At 40.8% G+C, this 19,141-nt stretch overlaps 1 protein-coding gene across 2 annotated transcripts in view; it reads left to right on the top strand.

Moving 5' to 3' along the window:
* The window catches only part of LOC126483873 (CUB and sushi domain-containing protein 1-like), a 434,289-nt gene that overhangs the window by 93,699 nt on the left and 321,449 nt on the right, over positions 1 to 19,141 (top strand). For both annotated transcript variants that reach the window (XM_050107116.1, XM_050107118.1), the window contains exon 2: positions 13,901 to 14,156. In XM_050107116.1, the coding sequence (XP_049963073.1) occupies positions 13,901 to 14,156 (256 nt within the window). The remainder of the gene's footprint in view (positions 1 to 13,900; positions 14,157 to 19,141) is intronic.

Genomic DNA, 19,141 nt, shown 5'->3' on the forward strand with positions numbered 1-19,141 from the left:
ATCTTCCTGTCGGTTAAATTTCGCGTCTGTAGCACGTCATCTTCATGGTGTAGCACTTTTGATGGCCAGTAGTGTATATTGGGGTAACTGACTGCAATTAAAAATTTGTAAATCTGAGTTTCTTTAAAGACATTGGTAAACCTTCTTCAATGAGTAGTGTGGTAATATATTTTTTTTTATGTGCACAGAGAACTCTGGGTCAAAGAATGCGAAGAATGTGTTGAATGTGAAGGCCAAAAATAACAGACCAGCACGGTCCGCCTCCATCGCCATGTAAACATCGCATAGTAAGGCGCCATTTCTGCTCTACCAGTAGCGTGGCTTTTAACACTTACAACGGCGCCAGTATTACGTACTCTGTCTATATGTTTCACTGCAAACGATTAAAAAATAACATTTGATTAAACTTCTCAGTATCTCTTGAATCCTGCTGAGAGATATAAGCTGAGGCGATGTAATGAAAACATTTTTGTTTTAATAAACTGAACTGGCTGAAGTCACGGGAAGGTTTGTCCAGTTTGATGATCAGTAGCGTTGTTTACTGTTCTTTCTGAGGCGGGAATTGAGAAACAGCCCAGGATTTGCCTAAATGAGATTGAGAAACTACTTAAAAACACACTCACTCTGGCTGTTGCACCAGCCACGGTCGGTAATGTGGCGCACGGCCTTTATCCGGATCCTGTTTCACCAGCCCCTCCACTCGTCCGCTTTGCCGTACGTACCGACCCGATCCACATACTTTTACTACTCCGTAAAATATTCCTCAGTCCTGGCATCAGTCTTCCCTTCGGTTCCTCAGTTTCGACGACTCCTACATACTCGCATAATCACTTGACATTCGAGGAACTGATGACCCCACTGTTTAATCCCTTTAGGGGACCTGTACGACATGGCCTGAAGTTGTAACTAGTATTTTGAAATTTAACAACTCAAAAAATGTAATAGATATTGGAATGAAATATTAACCAAATAATTCTTATATTGTGAACTCTCTGCGAAAAAAAAATTAAAAGCTGTTATCTACGAAGTGGAGTCATTTTTGATTGATTTTTTTTCTTACGTACTGAATTAGGTGTAATTTTTTTTAGGTACACTATACTTCCACACCATTCTAAATAAAACGTCAAAACAAATTTTATTCTTTTAATTATGAACTTTTTGAAAGAGTAAACCGGGAGTATTTAGTAATTTGATGTTTTGTGCATTTAAAAAATATTTTTTATAAGTTAATTTTTCCTCCTAGTAATTAAAGAACATATTACTTGCTCCAGCTTAAAATATTTCATAAATTATTGAATAATGTGGTTCACTGAGTAAAGCAAGCACGGTATTATTACTCACGGAAAATTTTGTTTTTGTAGCTTTAGTATTGAACGTGATTATGATACCTAAGTATGCAAAAATATTTATTGCTGGAAATTGAAACTACAGGTTTGTATGTCATTTCCTTGTAAATGATAACAAGTCAAAACATTTCAGCTCCTCTTACGTTGATTTCTTTCTTTTCTTTGCTAGCCGGCCGCGGTGGTCTCGCGGTTCTAGGCGCTCAGTCCGGAACCGCGCGACTGCTACGGTCGCAGGTTCGAATCCTGCCTCGGGCATGGATGTGTGTGATGTCTTTAGGTTAGTTAGGTGTAATTAGTTCTAAGTCGTAGGGGACTGATGACCACAGATGTTAAGTCCCATAGTGCTCAGAGCCATTTGAACCATTTTTTTTCTTTGTTATTCCGGCCTACTTTGTCATGGTTTCAGCAACTTTTTCAGCTTCAGCGACTCGTGCCTGTCCACTCGTAGCAGTCCACTTTCCATGTTACCCCCTAGCTTTGGTTGTTAGTCAGCTCATGGTTTATTGTCACTCCATCATTAAAACATACTGTGGCGTCCATCACACCAATGTCAAAAATTGACATGCCAACAGAAAGTTTTTGGCAAGCGTTTCGTAAAGCAACTACTGGAGCTTTCATTCGGATTCTATGTTTTGACATGTAAACATTCTTCTAGGGCTTTAGAATCTAAAAGATCTATATATATTGGCTTTGGTTCTACCATAACACTTTCTGGCATGAAGTGTGCAAGTATATGTTTTTGTCCATTTGCTTCACACCTATTATACTTACACCCCTTATTATACTTGCACCATGAACATGAAGTGTTACCATTTGGGCAGAGGCCATGCTGTGGATGCTCATCAGTGTATATTCAATTAAACAGAATTGCCAAAATTGCTTAACTAATTTGACTAACATTTCCGCTGTTCCCCCCCCCCCCTTCCCCCCGATGGTTAGACCATAATATCATAATATTCTGTGAGGTTATCTGTTTCTGATTCGGTGAATCTGCCTTGTCTGCCAGTTGCTTTGCCATCAGAGAGTTTTTTTTTTCCTGACTTGTTCTTGCAGAGTTTCGAATGTCGTGCTTCCATTCTCTTCTGCACATGTCCTATTAATTTCATTTTTTAAATTTCATTTTCACCATGTGGTTTAGCAATTGACCTACTAACAATAGAAACGGCCCCCTATGACCTACTAACAATAGAAACTGCTCCCATTCTTTCCATACGGAGGAAACTGTGGCAGCTCCATTCAGCAATGTATGGCCTTTCTTCTGCCAAGGGCCATCGAATGCAGCAACAATATCAATAGACTCATAAAAATCTATAGTTTCTTTCGCTCTGCATTGATGCTTCCCTAAATTCTGTTAGGGTTTTATGAAAACGTTTATAATAGCTCTCAGATTTGACAAGTGGCAGTGCGAGATCCATCGTATCACAGAACATCCGGGCTGTTTTTTCTTCGGTTCTCAATTTACCTCAAGGCGTAAGCGAGGCGAATATTCACTACACTATATTTTGTGCATGTCGCAGGAGGTGTCCTTGTACATTTCGTTACTTTACGCACTTGACGTTCCACTACAATTTTACTGGACAGGCGTCTTCTCCTACTTATCCCATCACTAATCGTACACGTTCACTATTTCCTATAACAGTATTTACATTTAGCAACACAGGCAAAAGCAATTCTGGAAGCTTGCACTTACTACTTAAAATGCAACCATTATTTTTACTATTTACAACACCAACAAGTTGTTCGTTTTCGCTAAGATGTTTCAACTTGCATTTTGAAGCACCGCCTAGCGAACTCACTTCGCTCCGGCGTAACAGTTTCTTAATTTTTACGAATTTCAACAACACGCTTGTGTTGGTTACGGTAAAATTTACGACTGCAATTATACTTCTTCGTTTCTGGCATTTTACGATGTAAAATAACTGAAATACACAGTCACAACAAGTTTACAGACCGAACGCACAAGAAAAACCTAAGTAAACTCCAGTAATTCACAGGAAGATCAACTGCAATAAATCCTTTTTCATAGTACAGTCTATAAGTTGTTAATTTTGTACTGTTGCTGTAATGAATTAAAAAATGTTGTGCAGATACTTTGTGACTTGCCCTATTAGTACAAGGAATGGTGAACTCTACGCCTCTGTCAGAAACAAAAAGGAAGCCATATTAGTTAGGGATAACGGATCCAGCAGCAGCCTTTTCCCCGCGCAGAGTCCGTAAATTACGCGCACACACACACACACACACACACACACCATGTCAGGAGCCGTGACGTAGGCCGCTTCATCTGTCCCCGTGTGGGCGAGCACACTAAGGGTGTTCGGCCATTACTCCCCGCCTGCGTGTTTCATTATCGTGTTCGTTACCGCTTAATCCCTCAAGCTAGACGCTGAAGAGCCCCATTATTTTTAATCGTCGGTGTAACGGTCCTCCGCGTGTTAACTACTGAAATACAATAATCCGCGGCATTTGCACGGATAATTAAAACAGGTCGCAGCAAAGGGCATTGTAATTAACCGTGTTACGTACCAATGCTGTTGTCCTGCAGTTGAAAGCCAGTACACTCGAAACAGGACACACATTGTTAACTGGTTCACTGCGCAACAGATGTCCATTTCGCTAGCGATCGCATATCGGACAAAAATTCTTCTCATTTTAAGAGTATTCGATATTTCGACAACTTTGATACATCCTCCAGCTTCTTGTGATAATACTTTTTCATCTTTGCTATATGACTGCTACATCAATAATGTGAGCTATACAACAATAGCCAGTGCTGTATGAGACTAAGAAAATAACCGTAGTCAAGCAGCAACATATCGACGCTGAAAAAAGGGAAAAGAAGTTTACCGTTTAACTACCGGCGATTTGGAGCTCCGCAATTTTTTAAGGGGAGAGCTGTGCGTTGTTTCTAATTTCCGAACTGCGTTGCACACTCGTCGTCGTTGAGGAGATTATTGATTAACGCCCCTTCGACAACGAGATCATTAGAGACGGAGGACAAGCTCGGATTAGAAAAGGATGGGGAAAGAAATCAACCGTGCCCTTTCAAAGGAACCATCCCGGCATTTGCCTTAAGCAGTTTAGGGAAATCACGGAAAACCTTGTGAGATAACGAGCATTTCGTTCTCATTTAAGTATATAGCCGAAAGAGTCAGCCTTCAGGATTTGTGAAACGAACCCTGTCGTCGAGGACCGTGTGCAACAAAAGGCGCAGTTTCACCACGAGATGGGGAAATTCACAGGCGTCTATTGTCTACTGAGGCCTAAGCGCTGTAGTGCGTGAGTGAGACAGAAGAGAACCTACGTCATTGGTAAACCCAGGGAAGCATAGCAATGTCAAATATGGCGGACCTAAGATTGGCCATAAAGGGAAACATTTATGGAAACTATTTAACTCTGTAGTAAGTCAGGGAATTAAGCCACAGTTATTTTAATCTACCATCCGTCATAAGTTTTCATGGTGATCCCAATAGAACTTGAATATTGATCATCTCTATAATAGTTTACGATTTACCGTTAAAGTGAAATTAACAAGTTTTGTAACAAAGACCTGAATGCTAAAATCTGAACGCTTTAATCGATCTTAACGATCGACATTTCATATAGATGCGCATCATTAAAATGACAAACATTGTAAATATCAACTCTGAAACTTTATTTGTTTAAAAGATATAGTAAATTTAAATTATCAATATTTTCATTTAAGCATCAGTTCATCATTTCCTCCATACAAAACACATTAAACGATGACAGCATGACACCTTACTGAATCATTAGGTAATAGAATATTTGTTGTAAAGTTTAGTGCATAATAGTTACTTTTGTTCTTCATTTATTTATCAGAAAGCGCAGAGGTGCAAGGCTACTGGCCGTGGTATTCAAAGCTAGGAAGGAAATTGTATAGGAATTTAACGTTTATTGTGTAATGGATATTATTATTATTTTATTTATAACGTGAAAGTGGTCAACCTTTGATTATTTAAATATGTTGTAATGTAAAGTAATGTAGAATAAGCTGTGGCCAATCAGATGGACGGCTTCAGCAAAGGGAACTGCGCTAGTCAGTTGAGCGAAGATGTTCGGCGCGCGGGAAACGCGGTCGGTGACGGGCAGAGGGCAGTTCTGGTCGAGACATCCTAGAGGACAGTTCGGATGGAGACGCGAAAACGGACAGATCGGCTGGAGACTGTGTAGGTACATGATGAAGGATACCGTAAAGTTAATATTTATTTTAAAAAAATTGAAACACCGATCGATTATAAGCATTGGCAAAGACGTTAATTGTGAATGCGCGTTGGGGCGCTAACAAAAGAAGGGACTTTCGTTCAATTATTTGTATATGATTTTGTTTCAGACAGTCTGAGGCAGGCTCTTTGGTACGTAGAAGTTTTGTTACGCTGTACTGCTCGGAGTATGACGGGCTACGAGTCTTTTGTATCATATGTGTTTCCGAATAAGAGATGACTTAGTAACAGTGTTAAGCATTTTTATTAAAGTGAAATAGAACCAATCAAGAAAATTTCCTTCACATTTTCCACCATCTTGGGAGTCACTGGTGTTTCCTGGAGTCGGCTGCCTGCTTCTACAATTGAAATGGAGGGAAAGAAGTCCACGGTCATATTTTCGTAAAATTAACAGAATCAGAAGCTTTCAGAAGACGAGAAATATAATTCATATATGTATAGAGATGGACACAGAAAAAGAAACGAAGCAAGGCAAAGTGAATGAAAAATAGCCCAATTTTGTACACCCAGAACATTTCATAATAATGCAATTGTACTAATATTCTCTCTTCATTGCAACCGAAAGGACAATTAATAGGTTACTGTGGCTAACATTCACAATTTAGTTTTCACACTCGGGAGCAACTCTTAATAGTGTTCTCGCACTGGTTTTGGCACGTTTTATTTCGGTATCGTGTTAGTGCCTACCAAGTTCCTTGTTTTATACCGATTACTTTTACAGTTCAGTTTCTCGGCCTTAAATAGTCTGTGTGTGCTTTATACCTACCTTCACCATTTGCAAGAGCCTGAAAACTATTTTTGCGGTCAGCCAGAAATTGATGGAGAACATACTGATTATAATTTCCAGATTGTAAGTCCACATTACTTGCCGTGCTCACAGAAAGAAAATATTTCTTCTTGCTATTTTCTCAATGAGATCAGGAACTATGACTACAAATAAAAGTTTTGAATTTTACTTGATTGGTATATTATGTAAAAGTTCACATGCACCAAATAAAAGTCTTAGTATTCTATCTAATATACCTATAGAAAACAGCACTACTGGCAGTTCAGAGGCGACCTCTGCGGGAAATTCCAAGTAAAATGGTTTATCGCCCCAACTTCTAATTACCAAAAGTTAATTTCTCGCCTTAAATGTGGAAAATAATCTCGCTACTTGCGATGCGCTTTTGTCAACATTAGGGGCGGCCCACAGATAGTTTCTTCCGTGAAATCTAAGCGATCCAGGATGGTGTACAGTAATCACGAGTTCGCTTCCTACTTTTACCAAAAACACTTTTGATGGTTGCCGAGCTATGATGTCATCTGAGACACAGAACAAGCAGGTGTCTGACTGACCCGAACACATTGATATCTCGGTGGGGTCGTATTACTGCCTCTATGGCTGTATTTATATATGGGCTCAGCAGACCACCAACCAAAACATCTGCTAGCAACCGCTCTAGACACAGGTAGCAGCAACTAAGTGGCCGCTTCCTGGGATATGTATTAATTAATAGCTCTTTCTTTTAAAAATTTACATTTTTATTATTTTTTTTTATATAAACAGAGTTATGTTTGCTTTACTTACTGAAAAATATTTAGGTCAACTGCATTTAAATTTTGCTGGCAAGAATTTTTGGAACAGAACTGACAGTAGAACATGACCTCTGAACCTCTGGTACAGCTGTATTATTGCATGAATGTAGAGTGTTGTAATTAGAACTTTCTGTTACAAATACAAATGATATTTAATCTACCACGAATAACGACACTTTAGTTCCAAATTTAGTTTTTAGCAAATAACTTGAAAACTAATAGAGGTAACTTATTGGTGTTACGTATTTAGTGGTTTTATACGAAACTGAGGCTACACACGAATTTTTACCTTTCTAAAACTAATATTTAGTGTCTTCAATTTTCCATAAAAACACCAGTGTTGACGAAAATATTGCTCTGATCAAGATTAGACTTCTAACTTTTAGTTGCGACGTACATTTGCATACTCTGAACAGTTTTTAGCTTCGTAGTCCTATTATTCAGCGCCACTTATTTTTTCTTAAGGTCGTATACTTTACCTAATATATTCATTTGATCGTTATCAGACATTACTATGTTAACATTAATATACTGAAGCAAGAACTAACAAATTTGGAACAGTTATTTTAATTCTTAATATCAGTCTTAGTTTACAGTGCAATCATTTGTATGTTAAGCAAAGGTGTATTATGATGACATGGTGCTGGTAGTAGTGAACTGGGGTAAGCCCTACTACATGTGCTCGCCTCTGTACCTCTTACAATGATATAGTACTTCTTTCACCTCAGTGACTCTAGTATGCCTGTCAATCGCATCACATCGCACTTTTCAGTTCTGAGCACACACTGAGTACACAAAGATGCCTCAAATAATAGCGTCTCCCACCAAGTATTGGTGTCTGCCGCGATGTTTCGCCTGATTTCATACAACCCCACATGACATACCTGTCATGCATTTCCTTCTTCATGTCAGTTCTTCGCCGCACTCTGCAGGGACAATGTGTAAGCTCCTGCAAAGTTTTCGATGGAAAATGTTTGATTACCCACCACACAGTTCGGACTTGGCTCCCTCTGATGTTCACCTATGCTCACCGAAACCGCTGGCTAAGAATACAACATTTTACCACAGACAACGAACTGCAGACAAATGTAGAGAAGTGACGGAAAACATAGGCGGCTGCCTTCTATGACGAGCGTATTGGAAAGTTAGTGCAATGCTACGACAGATGTCTAAGTCGGAGTGGCGACTGTGTAGAGAAGCAGCTGGAAGTTGTAGCAAACTGTTGCAAATAAAACATTTTTGATTTTCACTGTAGTTTCCATTTCAGGACCAATCGGACGTTATCTTCTAAACAGCCATCGTACTTGGTGATGAGATCCTCTCACTACACCTTGCTTAAATATCAAATAATAGGGACTTTATATGTCAATTATCCTTATTGCAAGTGCTGGTGACTTCATCAGTATGTCATCCTTATTTTCCAGAATAAGAGTGCGTAGCAAGTTTCCCAACTGGCATAGCATGTAGTCCCCTGTATTGCTACTTTTTGGCTCTCCAAACAAAATATGCGGGTCAACCTCAGTATATGTACATGGTCTTGGTAGGCTGAAGGTACTAGTAGCAAAACGAACAATATTCTCATCATTGTTTACGATAATGAAAGGTAGGACACACACTTCTTCTACGTTACGTATGTTTTGAGAGCTATTTGTTCTTTCAAAGACTATGCTAGGGATATTAGAAGCATCTGTTTTCTTCTTGTCATTCTTTGCGTGCCCTTACGTGTTCTGGAGCTTTTCCGTTATTTGCTATATCCACTATATCCATCCGCATCAGATAATCTGCGATTGGCTCTGTTGTTGCATTCATCGAACTTTGGCTACATCCACAGTGTGACTCGATGCTGAAATTCCTGTGGGTACATCTCCATTTGCAGTCACTATAGTCGTGCCACTGCCTCGGCTACCGTCCTCCATACATGCCATATGGCAAGCAGACTCTTAGTACAACCAACGCTGACTTCTCTGAACGCCCACGGCAGAATCTGGAAACGTTATGGTCATAAATTTATGGCTTAATTACCAACGAACAAATCCAGATTTACAAACATTATGGGGAGTGATCCGAATAAACAATGTTGTTGACGTTGCTAGGCAAAGATTATGACGACTTCATTATAGACGGCTTACATACTCGAATTTGGGGAAAGAAATTATCAGTTGCAGGCTGACCGCTCTTTTGAGAAAGTATTTCACGATGTGTAGCGTCAGTCTTCTCAAACTGATTTTGGAATTTTATTGGAGTCCGGGCTAGCGAACGACCTTTTCTGCAGTGTTAGGGGTGGGTCATCCACCATTAAGCATATCCCCTAGTAACAGTGTCAGCTTTCTCAGGCAAGCACCGATTGCACACGTAAAAAAAATCTGCCATATACTGAAAAAGAAATGAATGACAGAGTGAAAGAGAATAAATGGTATCTTACCTTAAGCAAATAAATAATTGTAGTAAACATAGTAGCGAAGTTAAGTTTGAAGTCTATATGTATAGACCATTCGAGCAGAGTTAAAGAAATAAGAGCACAGTTAAGTGCAGTTAAGATTTCGTGAATAGGGTATAAGATTACCCACTCAAATAAGCTAGCGTGAGTACAGAATCAATATTTAAGTCTGGACTACGCGCTAATGTTTAAGTTTATCAGTGTTGCTGCTTCACTGTCTGCGAAGTTTCGTCACGAAACATAATAATAACCCTCGCGTAATTAAAGTCCTTGAGTCGTGGAAACTTGCATCTGAAAGTTGGGTGCGCTGTTCAAAATTCCATCAGCTGTGAAATGTTAAAGCACTGAAGGGATGCGGCTGGCTTGGTGCACAGGAACTAAGGTGAACTTGTGCCGAAAACTACAGCGACTCGCCACCAGCTGCTCCAGAAGACTGCCGCAGAACACGAGGCGCACAAGCGCTACCCATTTAAAACGTTGGGTAACTAGACCATGTTAATTATGTTCACAACTTCTTACAAGTTTGTGTTAAAATTGCCTTTCATGTCTTCTAATATTATTGCGAACTCTGTATGTTACGCTTTTACGACCAAACTGGTGAACCGACTTCTTTGAATATAGGCTACTTTGGAAAGAGTGTAACACAAGATATTTATTGATTTGAAGAATACAGAGTGAAATATGGGACAATAATTAGTCTTTGAAATAGCTACTTACTCTTTGACTTTTGAACTTTGTTTGAGAATATGCCTTTATTGTTTGATGTGTTCTATACAGTACGATTCAACGTAATGGATACAAAACTTATACAATCCCCAATGCCTTTAATTAATAGATCTATACTAATATCAGTCAAAAACCTGTCATATTTTAGCTCTTAAGCGTCAAGCGTCTTGTGTAGATTCTGAGAAGTTTGAAGACTCAAAACAACGATGTACTTTAGAAGCTGTATGACAGAGAGACGTCGTGCCTTTACGTGTAGAACGTGGGAGGCTTCTAGTGAGGTTGCATTTGATTACGGTATGTGAAAGCAGCCGCGGGTACAGGCAGACATGAGAGGGAAGCTGCCGTTAATGGACGTACAACTGTTATAAAATTAGCGCTGCACCGAAGTACAAATTATTTACGAACTTGCAGCACGCTTCAGGTGAAAAATTGGTCCACAACTTGTGTTATATAATTTTTCTTGTTACTGTGCTTATTGAAGAAAATACCTCACCATTATGGTCATTTTCCAACCTTACTAAACGTTCTTACGTACAGCGTGTTTTTATCTGGTGTTTTGGCATATACTTGCGATTTCGATTTTGTAATGTGTAGTTGGAGTCAGCCCAAACAAATGCTGTTCATCACGTCTTTCATGCGACACCCACTGCCGACAAAACACATTGGTTTGTTTTTGTTGCAAACAAAATGATTTTTATAGCTGAATTTTACACGCCCATTCGATAGGGTGCTCCAAATTAGTCAATTGTGATATTCTTTTTTCTGGTGTGCGCTAAAAGGAACAGTAAAACATTAAGAATAACCAGTATTCTAGCAGCGACAGCACCGCCCCGGCCCTCGCTTACTCCGCTGCTTAGTGTCTACTGGAGCAGTGAGTACACTTTGCGTTTTAATGTTCCTGTTAATACATATCGACAAAACGAACACCGAAGCGTACTAATTCGGCACCGCTACATCGAATGGGCACGTAAAATTCCGCTTTAAAAATCATTTTGTTCGGGACTGGAAACAAGCTGACACTTTCCGTCGACACAGGCGTCACATGAAAGACATGAGGAGTCGTATATTCTTGGGATGACTCCAGGTACACAGCAGAAATGTAATTGCAAATATCTCCCAAAATACCAGAGAAAATTCGCTGGACGGCTCTTAGGAAAGATCCCCTCCCTAATACACTAAACATTAATAAAAACGATATAGTGCAATCACGTACAACTTAAAAAAAAAAACACATGTACACTATGTGATCCACTCCAGGCAAATGCCGGGATGGTTCCTCTGAAAGGGCACGGCCGACGTCCTTCCCATCCTTCCCTAATCCGATGAGACCGATGACCACGCTGTCTGGTCTCCTTCCCCAAAAACAACCAACCAACCAGCTATGTGATCAAAAGTATCCGGACACCTGGCTGAAAATTACGTAAAAGTTCGTGGCGTCCTCCATCGGGTGTTGGCTCACCCTCAGCCTTGATGACAGCTTCCACTCTCGCAGGCATACGTTCAGTCAAGTGCTGGAAGGTTTCTTGGGGAATGGCAGCCCGTTCTTCATGGAGTTCTGCACTAAGAAGAGATATCGATGTCGGTCGGTGATGCCTGGCCCGAAGTCGGCGTTCCAAAACATCCCAAAGGTGTTTATAGGAATCGGGTCAGGACTCTGTGCAGATCAGTCCATTACAGGGATGTTATTGTCGTGTAACCACTCCTCCACAGGCCATGCATTATGAACAGATGCTCGATCGTGTTGAAAGATGCAGTCACGATCCCCGAATTGCTCCTCAACAGTGGGAAGCAAGAAGGTGCTTAAAACATCAATGCAGGCCTGTACTGTGATAGTGCCTCGCAAAACAACAAGGGGTGCAAGCCCCCTCCATGTAATGTAATACTTGAGAGTACTGTTTCGTCGCTGGAAAGATTCTCAGCCACGCTCCCATAGCAGAACCCTTCAAGAAAACACCCACACCACCCTGTCCTGGTCAGGTTCGCAAATTTTCATTTCACTGCTGCCAAGAGGTCCTCGGCTAAAGCCGGGAGTCATCCAGGCTTGTAATCTCAGTGTCCATTTCAAAAGAACCATTCCGGTTTCTGCCTACACGCCGCAGGAAGCCCATGTAAATTCTCAATTTTAATGGCTGGGTGTGAATTTGACCTGTCAACCAAATGCTTCAATCACTACGTCATCCTATTCGAGATATCGTAATTGTGGCTGTGTGACTGAAGATATATTGTTACGAACGGAAAAATAGAGTATTTCCTGTTGTACAGGATAAAACATAGTATTTTGTAGCGTGAAATTCATGTGGATGCATTATAATATAATTTAAAACATGATACACACAAAAAAGTGGATTATGTCACTACAAACAAACTGATCAAATCTGCCAGTTATGCTATTAGGAGCGTCAATCACATCTCTAGCTCTTCAGATTCACTTTCTTGTTTTTTTATTTGAAGCGTCAGATGACTGCAGCTTGTACTTGCACAGAAATAAAATGGCCATCATGTATCTTTTTCCCTATACTTAAGTGTGTTATATGGGGAGCGTTCCTGAGAAATTAAAAGCCTGCCGCTGTGACCGAGAGGTTCTAAGCGCTTCAGTCCGGAACCACGTGGGTGCTACGGCGCACGTTCGAATCCTGCTTCGGGCATGGATGTGTGCGATGTCCTTAGGTCAGTTAGGTTTAAGTAGTTCTAAGTTCTAGGGGACTGATGACCTCAGATGTTAAGTCCCATAGTGCTTAAAGCCCTTTTGACCATTTTGGGAAATAACCTGCGTCTGTGTGTTGTTGTTGTTGTGGTCTTCAGTCCTGAGACTCGTTTGATAGGACTAATAATACACGACTGCCTTCCAACTTTCACCGTTTAAGTTCTGCCAGTACGCACGTCCTCCCTATAAATTTGTCCGTGAAATCCATGGTTTCATTTGAAGCTGTAAGAGCAACATCTACGAAAGGCAAGATACGTACCAGATTCTGTTTCCCCTTCGGCACGTCAGGTAGCTTCCACATCTTTACTTATTATGTTAAATACTCAGTAAAATCAAATAAGTACGGATCTGCGAAAGGAACTGTGCCGTTGCCAACTGAAGTAAACAATCTGTTTTCCAGGTTTTCTTTCTGATAACGGTTGTTTTCTGTGGTATGGACTCCACAGGACATGGATAACGGTCGGAAAGCATGCTAAGCAGTGATTATTCTACAGCAGGCATAGTTCGTGGAGGATGATAGTAATATCACACAAAGCGTAAATGCCCTTATACACAAAATTTCAGATGTTCTCTATAGTTTGTTCTATTATGAAGTGCCGGCCGAAGAGGCCGAGCGGTTCTAGGCGCTACAGTCTGGAACCGCGCGACCGCTACGGTCGCAGGTTCGTATCCTGCCTCGGGCATGGGAGAGTGTGATGTCCTTAGGTTAGTTAGGTTTAAGTAGTTCTGAGTTCTAGGGGACTGATGACCTCAGAAGTTAAGTACCATAGTACTCAGAGCCATTTGAACTTTTATTATGAAGTAAGTCATTATCCAGGCCTGTAAGAGACACTGAGAACTGACAGTAAGTGTGTTCTGTTTGCAGAAGTGGTCCACGAAACGGGCTGTCACGACACGCAGCTGCGACTTACTTGCCGCAACTTGGAGTCCACCATCGCCATCTTAGAGGTGTACTTCTCGCCGGAGCGGGAACAGTGCGCGCCTGACAACGAGACGACGTCACTGTCGCCGTCGACAACGCAGACGTCGACCGCAAGAGAGCGGGCGGCCGCCGAGGCTGCCGAGGAGGCCACGAAGGAAGAGCTGTCGCCCTACATAGTCCGGCCAGCGCTCAACAGGCGGTAAGTGGCGCCCTCTGAAGTCGGCTTCTTCTTCCCTCTTACCTGAAACCTTGACTCCACCGTACATAGAGGCACAGTAAAGCTACCTGTAACTTGCCCCATCTTGTCGTTCACACTCAGAGAAGATACAGAGGAGAAAACTTCCGCTCAAACTAAGATAGAAAATCCATATTGTTGGCGAGCTATTGTGAGAAGAGAAACTACGGCGTACCTTTTGTCAACAAATGACAAAATAAATCACTTTCACTCTGAGGAGTCAAAGGTCATGGGAATGCAGACTGTTGAACACTTCGCAGTGCATTTGCCTTATCGCAAAGCTAGCAGAAATCGGTCGTCGACGCCGCATATTAAATCGCTGGCGATGTTGTTCACCGTAGGGGTGACATGATATCTGTTCGTCAAACACTTGTGATAGTCCTGTGCAGCATCCACGCTTTTGAGAACCTTAACTCTGCAGTACTGAATATTTTCCCTAGACGCTGTTGATCTCAAAAATCCGAACGCTTGTGTAATTTCCGATTAAAACCGTGCGTGTTACACCGATTTCCGTACCATCTTCAAAGACGGTTAATATCACACACGGCTACATAATACGGCTAAAGAACCCTCGTCATTGCATCTATGGAACGACCCTAACCTTCCGCGACATCCTTGAGGTATATACAGACTCACTCGACGTACAGCGTAGATTAGGTCTTGACGAATCATTGCAATAGATACCGTCTGTTGATGTAGCGCAAGCTGTTGTCTTTTTAACCTTCCTATCGGAAAAAAGATTTTACCACTTGACCCTAAGCAGTCTTTCTAATTGTTGACCCACATGTTGGAGAAGTTGTTGTTTTGTACCATGCAATTCCACTTCTGCATCCCTTAATGTGAAATCTATCTGTGTGATATTTGTCCTTATCACCCATAATACATTGCATGACTCTCTTTCTTTTTATGGTATTCTCTCCTGGTGTTGGTGTACAGAGGAGAGGAATGGTGCACTACCTACACCTCTACGTGTCCTACATCTTCTTTTACCCATACTCTCAGTTCACTGTTCTCCTTAAGTAATTTCTTCTGACAGCATCACAGTGCTTGACGTGACTGTCTCCTATTGGCTCCTTTATTGTGAGGATAAAAGGATTACCCACCACTCTGGAAACTCCATTCATCATCATCATTATTGCCATCATCATCATCATTATTACCATCATCATCATTATCACCATCACCATCATCATGATCACCATCACCATCACCATCATCTTGATCACTAGCCCTCTCTCAGCGTGTGAAAAATAGGTGATTTTCGTGATTTTCTTTCAGGTAAAATAAAAAGTAATGCTGAATCTGATGATATAATTTCATTCCTTTGACTCTTGTCTTTAAAAAATCATTTTTGTGTCCACATCAAACTCCCCCACCTGCAGCTGCTGCTCCAGATGAAAGGACCCCTTGCAGCCACAACATTTTCCTCGCCGAAAAAGTCGAAACAATAACGTGCATGAAACTAGACTTTTAAAGACATCGTAAAACGGCTACATACGGTGATAGACAACTCAATTTAGAATGCCGGCATCAAATTCCGATCAAAATCGTGTTTACAGTTCTCGGGTTATGTTTTCCGCCAATTTGAAAAATACGGTCTCGAGAAAAACGCGTTTAAAGTTTTGGGTTACACGCTTTGTAGTTTAATTAAACATACCTGCAGTCAGAGTTCCCTGGACCATACAGCAATCCTTCCAGATCGTAAGGAGGTTCTCCTCCATCTGCCTCGTTGCCATGGTGATCCTGCAGGCCCATTTAGGAGCTTTTATAATTCACTGCTCTGTTCTCTCGATACGCTTTTCGTCCGCTTTTGTGCAGAAGTTGTAACGGACTGGTCCGGTCTCAAGTTCGAACACGTTCATAATTTTCGTAATGGAATGTTAGGCCGTGGTTGAAATTACATGCTGCTAAATTGGCTTCCGGGTCGACAATGGTATTCGGAGGCAGTTTTTTCACAAATCGCCTTGTAATTCCATAACGGAGTTTCTGGCGAATATGATATGAATAGTACAGTAAAGCAGACAACTCCTGGAACATATGAAACAAAAAAAGCATAGTGTGTTCGAAATTTTCAAAGAGGACTACCCCTTTAACTCACAATATGTTGCTATGTTCGCTCACGTCTGTGTGTGACAGGCAGTTGGTACGTAACCTCTATACTCACTTCAGATGCAGCGTCTGCTCACAACACTCAGGCGTCATATACGGCACATCTTCAAACGATAAAACTGGCTTTTAGTCACTTACTAAATTTAAATTGACTTTTGGATGAGCATAGCACTGGTTTTCAAAGTTTGAGGGACATCAGGACAAGTTGCTAGGAAGTAGTTTTTAAGGAGTGAGTTTCTGTTCCGCCTGTTTTTTACATCAGTGATTATCCAGCGTCAACCACCTGGGGAAAATTTCAGTGTTTTTTATGTAACTATTCTTCATTTCACGAAACAGTATGTTATGGTGACACTACCGTACTTTTCTATGAGTGTGAAGACGTGTTCTTGAATGTGTATGGCGTATACACAAAAATGCATACATTTATTCTCCGTTTTGAATTACGTAACCCTTTAAATTATTATCTAAAAGACTTCATTCACTTAAAACAGTTTTTAACCATAGGCAGCACTGAATTGTGTGTGTTGACACTGGTGAGATCAGCAGCAGTTGGGTTTCCCAGCAGGGCTGACCCACAAGGGTCTCCTAAGCGATGATGTCATATTTTAAAAAACGTGCTAGTATATAGGGCGATTCAAAAAGAATACCACAACTTTAAAAATGTGCATTTAATGAAAGAAACATAATATAACCTTCTGTTATACATCATTACAAAGAGTATTTAAAAAGGTTTTTTTCACTCAAAAACAAGTTCAGAGATGTTCAATATGGCCCCCTCCAGACACACGAGCAATATCAACCCGATACTCCTACTCGTTCCACACTCTCTGTAGCATATCAGGCGTAACAGTTTGGATAGCTGCTGTTATTTCTCGTTTCAAATCATCAATGGTGGCTGGGAGAGGTGGCCGAAACACCATATCCTTAACATACCCCCATAAGAAAAAATCACAGGGGGTAAGATCAGGACTTCTTGGAGGCCAGTGATGACGTGCTCTGTCACGGGCTGCCTGGCGGCCGATCCATCGCCTCGGGTAGTTGACGTTCAGGTAGTTACGGACAGATAAGTGCAATGTGGTGGCGCTCCATCCTGCTGAAATATGAATTGTTGTGCTTCTTGTTCGAGCTGAGGGAACAGCCAATTCTCTAACATCTCCAGATACTGTAGTCCAGTTACAGTAGCACCTTCGAAGAAAAAGGGACCAAAAACTTTATTGGCTGAAATGGCGAACAAATGTACAACTAAATGAAACTTTATAGCTCCCTTAATTCGCCGACAGACAGTGCTTAGCTCTGCCTTTTGTCGTTGCAGAGTTTTAAATTCCTAAAGTTGTGGTATTCTTTTTGAATCACCCTGTATTTCTATGGTGCACCGTCGCAATATTTTTTGTGAGGATATATTTAGAGGAAATTTGGGTATTATGGAATACCATTTGCTCTGTAGTTGTATATCCAAATTTAACTCATTCTTAGATAAACTTAAACTATTTGGCAATAAATACTTGTGTTTTTATTAATAAAACCATCGAAAAAACCGTTTCAGAAAAAGTTGCCCCTCTTGGTTATTACGGAATAGACGGGAAATATCGAAGAGCGTGGTAATAATGCAGATATTCACGTAAATTTGGGAAAATACACATTTAATGTACATAAACTACAATTCTCTGCAGTAACGGTCTAAATAATTTGATTCTACAGCGAATCTACTTCATACCAACAAAGTTGTGAAACAATTACTTGCTTGTGTAGTAGAGATGACCCTCTTTACACTCATATATTAGCAGAAGTCACTTATTTAATCTTCTTTCTCAGCTCTGCAGTCACGATAGGCCCACATGGGTATTGTATACTGCATTCACGCCAACTAGGACATAACAACATAAAAACAGAATCAAATGTATTCAAAGCCAAAACTGAGCAGTACGTAACGACCAACTACTCTTTTACTTATAAATTTCATAGTATTAATCTTTACTGTACCTTTTCAATAATTATTGCGTATTTTCGAAGACTTACTTGTAACACATTTGTCAAACCATGAAATCAGTATTTCCGCGCCTTAACTTACACGATGGCTGGAGACGTATTGAACTCATTACAGTGCATCATGGGAATATTTTGAAGTAGTGCATTTGTTTGTGACTTGTGAGCACCATCGACAGATGAAAAATCGTAATATTTCATTGTACCTGAAGTTCACCTGTTTACTCGGTTCACATACTGAATACATTCATGCTCAGCAAGGGCACTGGTAACCACGCTACAAGCACTGCTCAATTTTCATCGTCAACATCATCATACTTTATTTTTGAGCCACTTCTGGCGTGCTGTACGTGGTTTGCAGGTTATCAACGTAGCTTTTTGTAATAGGGTCAATGAATTGACACAAGATAAAGCTGTAGGAGCCTGCCGTTGTGGCCGAGCGGTTCTAGGCGCTTCAGTCTGGAACCGCGCGACCGCTACTGTCGCAGGTTCGAATCCAGCCTCGGGCATGGATGTGTGTGATGTCCTTAGGTTAGTTAGGTTTAAGCAGTTATAAGTTCTAGGGAACTGATGACCTCAGATGCTACGCCCTATAGTGCTCAGAGCCATTTGAACCATTTGAAACTGTGAGAGCATCGCCAATAATGTGTGCTCAGACTTCAAGAAGAATATAATAATTCCAATCCCAAGGAAAGCAGGTGTTGACAGATGTGAAAATTATCGAACTATCAGTGTAATAAGTCACAGCTGCTAAATACTAACGCGAATCTTTACAGACGAATGGAAAAACTGGTAGAAGCCGTCCTCGGGGAAGATCAGTTTGGATTCCGTAGAAATATTGGAACACGTGAGGCAAT

The sequence above is a fragment of the Schistocerca serialis genome, chromosome 6, assembly GCF_023864345.2.
Source record: "Schistocerca serialis cubense isolate TAMUIC-IGC-003099 chromosome 6, iqSchSeri2.2, whole genome shotgun sequence".
Classification (NCBI taxonomy): domain Eukaryota; kingdom Metazoa; phylum Arthropoda; class Insecta; order Orthoptera; family Acrididae; genus Schistocerca; species Schistocerca serialis.